Source organism: Papaver somniferum, chromosome 4 (assembly GCF_003573695.1).
Source record: "Papaver somniferum cultivar HN1 chromosome 4, ASM357369v1, whole genome shotgun sequence".
NCBI lineage: Eukaryota > Viridiplantae > Streptophyta > Magnoliopsida > Ranunculales > Papaveraceae > Papaver > Papaver somniferum.
The window spans coordinates 40,578,545-40,588,306 of NC_039361.1; the positions used below are offsets into that span (position 1 = coordinate 40,578,545).

A 9,762-nucleotide genomic window follows, 5' to 3' on the forward strand; every position below is an offset into this window, starting at 1 on the left:
AAGATTGACCAACAATCTATTAATCCATTTTTTTCTCGGTATCTACAAATCAATTTGTTGAGGTGAAAAGTAACCCCATAAGTTGATCGCTTGATACAAACAAATGAAACAAATCAAACACAGAATTAAATCAAAATACCCATAGAAGTCTCAACTTTAAAAGAACTGAAAATTCATGTTAAGCCAAAGAAAACCCAACCTGCAACAAAATAGTACTCATCCAATCAGAACAATATATAAGTAGAAAGTAGACATCGACCTATTTCAGAAAAAAAAAAAGCATTACTTGAAATTGTAAATTGGATAAGAAATTAGCAACCCTAAATTGCCAACCTGCAACAAAACAATACTCCTCCAATCAGAACAGTATATAAGTAGAAAGTAGACATGGCCTATTTCAAAAAAAAAAAAGCATTACTTGTAATTGTAAATTGGATAAGAAATTAGCAACCCTAAATTGCCACTCCGAAACAAAACGAATTCAGAGCAAGAATTTTTTTCTCTAAGATCAGGATTGAATAATCGAGTACGATTGTTGAACGGTGGTAGCCGATGTTTACTTGTATAAGAGTATTTCACCCTCCTAATCCAAGGATTCTTCCTCCGTTCTAACCCCAGACAAAATCCTTTCAGCTCCATCGTTGTTGTAGAAACGTTTCATGGATAGGAAAAGTAACGGCTTGTTCATTGGAACATTGAATCTCCGCCAACCTAAAATGGAACAAGGAATTAAATGAGGTTTTGACCCTAACGTGCGCGCCATGACCTAGAGTTATGAAGCGAGTAAAATACAGATAAGTGGTTAAATCAAGACCGTCCTTTATGTGTCCGAAATACAGATAACCGTCGATATAGAAAACCACCATTGTCCATTATAATATAGACTAGTGCTCAACCCGTGCCATAACGGCACGTGATTATATACACATTCTAGTCAATCGGGATTATATACGCATTCTAGTCGATCGTTCATATATATAAAAAATACTTTCCGAATTTTCATCGAGTCACCCTATCCAAAGATCCATTTTCGGTTCATGTACATTATTATTCAATAGGAAATTTATTACAGGAAATTCCTATTTATGGGAATCAATTACCACAGATGAACGATAAAATCAGCCAATATGCAGCCCACAAATTTAAGCAACCCGGATCTTTTATCTTCCCATTATATTCACATTTTCACACACATACCTGGTATTATTTGATACGCTAACACATCACATTAAATGTAACCTTTAGGTTGTTAATTTAAAAATGAAAGGTTGTTACAGATCCGACAAAGCCTTATACATGCAAATTGAAGTTTTGTTTGTCTTCATATGGGTCAACTCTCCTCAAAAGATCTAGTTGTACCCGTTTCCCCAATTATGGTGTAGGTAGTGCAGGTCCTCGTACCTATCATGGTGTAGGTAGTGTCGGTCCTTTGTACTTCCCTTCATCCTTTGCCTTGGCGCTGGAGTTTTGTTTCTGCTGTATGTGAGTTCCATCTCGTACTTCTATCTCAATAGGTGACTTCCATCTCTATTTGGTTTATTTTTTGAAGATGCACCCTAAAATTCTAGTAACCAATATCAAATTATGAGTGAGGTTGGGACAGTCGTACTTTAAATCTTGATAGTCGCACAATGCTGCCTTCACGTTACATCGATGGCCAATTGGTAGAGGGCTTTATATATACACATCTGCAAATTATATTTGCTATAACTTGATCAACCTCCTGAGCTAACTCACTGGTGAACCAACCAATACATGCTCTTGGCTCCTACATATATTTTCCGTTGAAAGATTGGAGAAGAGAGTTTTTTTGCAAATTCAAATATAATAAGCCGGTATAGTAATAGTTTTTTAAGATTTCTGAAAGGAGATAATAGCTTACAGCTCAAGAAACAAATCTGACCACTGCATGCTAGATTACATTGCAGGATATATGGCACCGTCCATGAATTTTATTTAAAAGTTTATATGTGCTGAAAACCCTAGAAATTAATATTTGATTGTTTCCTATTGACTCAATATGCAGTTGGTATTTTTCTAGGTCTGGGACGCATAGGTCGTCGTCTTTCAAACTCGATAATTGAACGCCAAAGCCCTCCAAAGCCCAACCAAAACTGCTCAGATGATTGAACGCCACATGCGCAGTATTTAAGAGCACATGCTCCAACTTTAACTTTGAGCTGTTGGATTATATTGAGATAGATTTAATCTGGACCGCTAGTTGTATAGGCTAACTTAGACATGACCTCTTTTATATTAATAATATGATTTCAGGTGATTTTCTTCTGTTGTGGTTAAAAGCTGAACAAAGCTCTCTTCTGAGAGCTTCTGGCCCACCGGGATATATTTCAGCCAATAAAATCGTCCTGTTATTTTACACCACCGATATTTGTATTTTCAACACCTGTACTCAAAACCCTAACCTTCAAACTGACGGCTCTCTCCTGTTCTTTTCCGATATGTTTCTTTCTCATTCTCTCCTGTTTTCTTTCGACATGAAGCTACCATTGCTGATATGATGGTTTTACCATGTGGATTATCTCATGAGCGCATCACTCTATATTTAGTTGTATCTTAGATGTTCTGTAATGTTCAGTTCTAACAACGTTTCTTTTTAGTGCATATTTTCGTAGGTCCCTGGAGTCGTATGCTGTAACACCATTGCCGCCATCAACAGAAGTCATAATAATCGATTGACGCTACTCAGTTATGGGTCCTCTTTGCTAGGTAACAATGGTAAGGATTTAGGAGGGCTAAACAAAATCGAAAGTTGGTGATGAAATTTAGGTTTTGAGAGACAAGTTGATACCTAGAGTTCTTGAACCGAATCGAGATGCAAGGGAATTCAAAACAGGTACTTTGACATATACTTACGATTTCTTTTTAGTTTTAATTTAGTTTTTTTTTTATTTTTTTATTTTTTTTGGATTTTAATAATCAATGAAAACAAATAATCAGAATTTGCTCAATTTGTTTGGTTCTACTTAAAGTTTTCTCTGACTTTCGTGCTTGCAATTACTTCACAATCTTCACAGTTCACACCAATTACAGGCACAGTTCACACCAATTACAGGCGTGTTGTTGTCAATGTTAGAATCTCAGTTCTCAAATTTGCTTTCATATCCATTATTCTCTACCTACTTTTGTTAGCTACATCGTTTCTGTTTTAAGCAAACTCTCCAAATCTGAACATAGTAGATAGAAGGTTGATAGATTTGGCCAAGATTCCAGGATGCCTAAATGATTGAAATACAAAACAAACCAATTCTGTATTTATTCTGTTTTTATATCACATTCAAACCAATTCTGTTTTTATTTCTTGCGGCATAACAATAATTCTCAGGCTTAATATGCCTCCAATTAGGCGAGAACCAATTATCAAGACTGGTGGTTGAAATGTCGTTGCTTCGTATTGGAAAATTGGGGGGATGTTCCTCCAAAGCTCCTGGAAAAACAGGTTAGATGGACAGCCTTATGAAACACCAGATTTATAATGTTTCGGGATATTTTTTGGCTGCCAAAGAAAGTACTATATGGTTTACTATATACCGTGTATCACAATGCAGGTTATTTTCAATCTATATGGCATGCCAACGCTGGCTAATTGTGTATTATGCTCCTGAAATGATGCTCATCTTACATGTAACTCTTTGTAAACAAAGAGTGATAAACATTTATATTTTTATGTAATATTAATTCACAAAGTAAATAACCAATTATAAGTTGTTCTATCATTGTAAACGTGATAGGTTTATGCCCTGTATCAAGAAACCTTCGGAAAGCTCATGTACATGACCCGAAATGAAACTAGGAGAAAGCAAGACGATTACAAATGCATAATCATAGAACTACAAAGAGAATGGAAAGTAAACATTTTGATCAACTACCACTGTGTCAAAAAGAAATGGTATTTGATATACTGATGTCATTCATTAATTCTGAGTAATCGAATTGTTTCTTAGAGATTAGTACTGAAAAGCATTTTTATGTTCTTAGAAAAGTATATGTGGCACTGATAAACCACTCATTTTATGCAACAAACACGAATACACAATTTACAGCGTGCTGGGAAATTCTGAGTGGCACTATTGGGCCTGCCCTAAAAGCTTGGTAAAGCACAAAATAAGGGATGATTTGTCCATCAAAGGGTAAACCGTAAACACATTTTAATAAAATTATGCATAAGCCATCTTTCTATTTTTGCTTTCTCCGCTTAGAAGATTCAATTGCACTCTAAATTTGTTTTGTGTACGTTATGCTTTGTATATTTAAGGATAAACTGTAAACACGTTGTAATAAAATTATGCATAAGCTATCTTTCTATTTTTGCTTTCTCCGCTTAGAAGATTCAATTGCACTCTACATTTATTTTGTGTACGTTGTGCTTTATATATTTTCAACAAAAGTAGCTGACCGCTTTTTCCTAAGCACACTCCCCTGACTGCCATCCGTGTGCAAGGCAGATTATGATATCCTCATCAAACTCACTTAAAAAGTGTGCAAGAGTAGACGTCTCTGTTACAAGCGCAAACTATTACTGCTACAAGCACAGAGCAGAATATTATTGCAGAGGAACAAAAAACATGAAGAATATCAAGGAATTTTTGCTACTTGCATAATTATTCTGTAAAAAATATCGAGGCCCGTGCAGAGCACGGGCGTGGCACCTAGTTATAATAGATGCAATCATGCAAGAGTCATTATAGAATGTTAGTAAAATGTTGTCGTCCATGGAGTTTGTGTCACGTGTCAACCAGTGTAGTCAATATCGGCCGTATCGGCCGATATATCGGGGATATTTCGGATATCGGCCCAGAACAATACGATAAGAAGGATATCGGGGATACGATATTCGCCCGATAATATCGGCCGTATCGGTCGAATATCGGCCGTATCGGTCGATACGAAATTTTCCTACATTTCCTGATATGAGACGGTATTGGTCGTTTTCTATAAAATTTAAGGGTAATTTTCGCGAAGAAAGTCTTCCAGGTGGTAGTAGAGGTGCATGTAGCTCTCGAAGCAAGTCTACTAAAGTTACTCTTTTGTTTTTTTGATAAAATTGATGTTATCTATTATATCTTATCCGAAAATGTGTGGAGAAATGTTTAATATAAAATTATAGTCTATAAATCTAGAACCGATATTTCAACGATAATATCCCCGATATAAAATCGTACCAGTGTATCGGTCCCGGCCGAGATGAACCGATATCCGATATTAACTACATTGGTGTCAACTCGTTTTTATTTGGAGCATAAGTTAATAACTAACTTATAATAGGGGCTAAACATAAATTTTATTTTTCTTCTTAGGTACTCAATACTTTGATAATTACGAAAAGCACAAGTTCTATTATAAACTAGAAGAAGAAACCAACAAAGAAAGACGGAAGCGTAGGCAACAGGGCGCGAGAATGAGCCCTAATTCCTCTCTTATCAACGCTTAACCAACCACCACGATTCTTCAACTTAACAAAGGCCGCGGACTCTCAGAAAAGATATTCAAAACCCTAATTTCTGTAAGTTTTTCATCTCTTTCTCTTAGTTTGTGTTTGCAATCCAATCTAATTGATTAATTTTTACTTTGATCGATCTATTTTTTTCTGAGTGTGCTGTTCGTTTTGTAAATCCTTGAAGTTTTCCCCAAACGATGTATTCTTGACTTGAATGATGATTTGAAACTCATTGACAATTTGGTTGCCCTAATTGTTAATCTATTAGAGTTTTAGAAATTTGTAGAATTCATATTATCTAGGTTTTTTTCAAGTGTATTGTTATGTGTGCTTTTGGGAAGTTGGGAGTGTGATCTTGCTATTTGGACTTTGTTCCCATTGATCTGAAATTGACTTGCACATCTAGCATATATATGTATTGAAAATTACCTCTCGTTTTAGACGTGGTGATAGTTCATACAGAAGGTAAGTGTAGAACTTGAGATTTCTAAGATGTTAGCTGCAAATGTAGAACTAGACATTTCAAAGAGGGTAGCTGCAAATGCGGAACAAATTTTGATCTGTCATATAGATTCTGTTAAATTGAAGAGTTATGTGGAGAAGGAATATAAGGAACACTAATTTCTAAAGACAGTTGTGGGTTGTGTTAGGTTATGATGGATGTTATCATCCTAACTGATAGCTAAGGTGTAGTTGTGTAGATTTGGTCAAGTTATAACACTATGCAGTTGGCATTTCGACACTCAAGGTAGACAGTGAGCATTGATAATGTACTCTCAGTGGTATGAAATTGGAGCTACAGATATGCAATATTCTTTTATAGATTAAACTGAATTAAAAATATCAAGCTATATGTAGTACGAATTGCAGAATGGATATTTTACATGATTGACAGACGGATATAGTTGTTGATAGATGAATTGGCGATTTGGATGAACATCAGGTAAAGTGTTTAAACACCCAAAAACTTCAATTATCTTAGGTGGATATGTATGGAGAAGACTCCCTTATTTCCGTATATGTAGTTTGGAAGGAACCCTTAAAGACATAACTCTTGCGGCTGTATCTCTGTGTCCTTGCTCCTTAGCGTGCATCATATTAGCAAGACGACCAAAATTGAAATCAAAGTTAACTTAGGAGTACCCTCAGTAGATTAACTAAAAGAGACTCGGAGATTGTTTTGCCACATTTACAGTAGGCTACAGGTAACACTGGAGAGGTGCCGTGGATGCAGCCTAAACAGGCCTAGGAAAATGATGCTTTAGCATAGACCTACATTGGAAATATAGGGGTTAAGTAGGTTGTTGTGGTAATGCTTATGCAACTCTGAACTTCTCTTACACCACTTTGTATATGCATATTAAAGTCTTCCAGAAATGTGATTGTGTTTAATAGTCACTAGTGTTACCATTTTGATTTGTATATTCTATTCACACTGTCTTTTGAAGTGGTTTATAAGGATCCGGTCACCTTCTCATGAGACAACGTATGTAGTTTTGGATTAAAACTACATAAATATTTGATCTGTATGGTTGAAGCATATGGTAAAGATGATGCCTTTCCTTAAAGTTGGGTTGTGGTCAAACGTTAATGTGATTTGTGATAAATTAAAGGATTTATAATTTTTGTTTTTTACATGGTTTGTTTTTTTTCTTTTGAATTTTATAGATTTAAACAGAACTCTTTAACATTGAATGACAACTATCTGAAACTATTGGATGGATTTAGATCCCTTAAGATACAGTTTCACTTTTACTACGGAACTATTCTTGTGATGGTTCTACATTATTCCACAACTTCCAACAGACCAGATCATATGCCTGTCTACATTAAAGTCTATAAGTTAGGAGAATTTATTTATCTGATAGAGTTGATAATAGATCATGACCTAATAAACTGGAACTATCGTCTATCGGATGGCTTTCGTGTTTCCCATCACAGTAAGTCAGGGATAAGGCCTACTGATAGAGTAAATATGAGAAAGATGGTAGGAAGTGACTGCCTATATATACTGTATAGACTTATTGAAGTCCAGTCTTTTTCCAAGGCTGTTGAAAAATAATATTTTGTATAGTAACACTCTCAGCTCCCAGGTAATAATCATGTATTGAGGTTCGTAGACTTTTCTCTTTATTCATGTTATTTCGCTACTACACATACTGACCATTAGAAGAGAATATCTATTGCACTTCTATTATTAAAATTCCTTCCAACTGTTTTTTAGGTTGTTCCAAGTGTTTCTGGGAATCTAGAAAATGGGTGAATCATTTACCATCCAAATTAGCTCCAACCTGGTCAGTCAGCTAACCAACAACACTGGAGACAAATCAAAGAAGAAAACAAGGAAACCGAAGCCAAAGACTCCAACCAAGGTCCCTAAGCAGCAAACAGTTGACAGTTTTGAACCATACAAGGGTTCTTCTGCTGATGCAGGATGGCCGCCCCCGGCTCCTATTCCTCCTCCTCCAGCTCTGTTCTTGCCAATAACACCACAAGAAATCCCTCCACAGGTTTCAAACCAAGAGTTGGATGCTATTCGATCCACCCTAAAAGAGAGTGAGAATGTTGTAGAGAGGTTGCAGAAACAGGAGGAAAATATGTTGCAGGAAGTGACAAAAAAAGCCAAAGACCTTCATGACAAAGAGTTCAAGCTTCCCTATCAGAATCCCTTTCTCTGTTTAATTGAGAAGGAAGCTTGTTTGGAGTGCTACAAGGAAAATCCGAAGAATCCTCTGATCTGTGGCGAAGTAGTTACAAGATTTAAAAACTGTGTCCGAATTAGTGTGCAGCAGGTAAGCTCAGCACAATAGTCAACGCAACAAGTAGGGTGTTATTTTGGATAAATACGAACTTGACGGCTAAAAATTTGAACAAATATTTGCTTCCTGTCTCACATGGCGCTACTGGTACTGAGTAAATACCTCTTGAAAATTTTGTCGAGCAAATAAGTCAGAATATACTGTATTCATCATCTTCCTTTGATTCATGTGATGTTTCGTTATGTTCAGTTGTGAGTGGTTTTTGAAGTTTCAGGTCTCTGTATCAAATGTTAATTGTCTTTCTACGTTCTGACACGAGGAATTTAACTGGGTAAACTTTTAGATTATTGTTTTATCCCTGATCTCCTTTTAACTTTTTTTTTTTTGAAAATTAAGTGGATTGATAAGGAAACTAGTACATGGGATTTTCCTTATAACTTATACATGAGAAGAAGATAGTGAAACTCCATGTGCAGCTAGAATGGAAAAAAGCTGGTATTGCACCAATGCCTGTAGTAGCCTTGTTTCTAAAACAAATTATAGAACTACTAACAGGCATTTTCAAACAAATTACATAGGCGCAACCTAAGTGGGGAATACCATGTAAAGTCTTCATTGGGAAGGATTTAAAAAAACCAATCAACAATGAATGGAGAGGCCCCGAATTTTAGCCATCCCCTTTTTTGTTTGTGCTGATAGCCCATGTAGGACTATTAGAGTTGGGCATCCAATCCATTGCTAATTGGCGATATGTTTTGCAATCTTAATCTCATATATAAGGTATCTTTGAAATCGGCTCGTCCAATGTGGGAATTGTTATCAGCAATTCTTAATTTTGTGATTACTGTGAATGGTAAAAAGCTCTATTAGAAAATCTGTACATGCCGTCATGGTGAGAAAAGGTTAAGATATTTATCTCGTAATCCACCAAAATGGTCATCCATAGCCTTGACTTAGTGCAAAATTCCCGGTTTTATTCGTTTTTCTATAGAAGCATTTGCAAGTTGCAGAAAATTAAAGATCGATACATTGATCTTGTTCTTGATCTTCATTTTGGTAGGAAAATGCTGTTGATTTAAGTGGTTGTGTCATCCACTGTGGTCCGCGGTGTTACTCAACCAATCCCTAACATAGGTTTCCACGTATTGCAGAGCTAGCCCACGAGAATTAATGACGATTAATCAACATCAAAATTTATTCTGAACACATATATGATGGTCATGCTAATTACTTGCACATATAATTTTATTTGATTATTTACTAAAGAAACATAAAAAGATTCAAATCCTAAAAAATCAAACAACGCACGTACACTTTTGAATCGTGAGAGATTCATCTAGAACTTGCACTCCACTAAATTCTTCTTGGAGTGTTTCACGAGAACACTCCACAACCCAAATACGTGCGTGCCACTACTAAGCCTAATTTGCGAAATTGGATCAAGTTGCTTGCTCAAAAACGGTAAATAAAAAATGTGATTGACGCTGCTACGACGGAGTACTAACTAGTTGTGAATAAGATATTAACACGACATCTGCATCCTAACGC

General features: G+C 35.9%; 1 protein-coding gene and 1 long non-coding RNA gene across 2 annotated transcripts; both read left to right on the forward strand.

Moving 5' to 3' along the window:
* The first annotated feature begins 2,486 nt into the window (after positions 1–2,486).
* Positions 2,487–3,725, forward strand: LOC113273768. The gene is made up of 3 exons (XR_003322596.1): positions 2,487–2,854; positions 3,365–3,457; positions 3,567–3,725. It is a non-coding gene; the product is annotated as an uncharacterized LOC113273768 (long non-coding RNA).
* A 1,638-nt stretch (positions 3,726–5,363) lies between these two features.
* On the forward strand, positions 5,364–8,576 carry LOC113275231. Its single transcript, XM_026524687.1, has 2 exons — positions 5,364–5,521; positions 7,680–8,576. The coding sequence occupies exon 2, from the start codon at positions 7,711–7,713 to the stop codon at positions 8,263–8,265; it is 555 nt and encodes a 184-aa protein (XP_026380472.1). The 5' UTR covers positions 5,364–5,521; positions 7,680–7,710; the 3' UTR covers positions 8,266–8,576.
* The last annotated feature ends 1,186 nt before the right edge of the window (positions 8,577–9,762 follow it).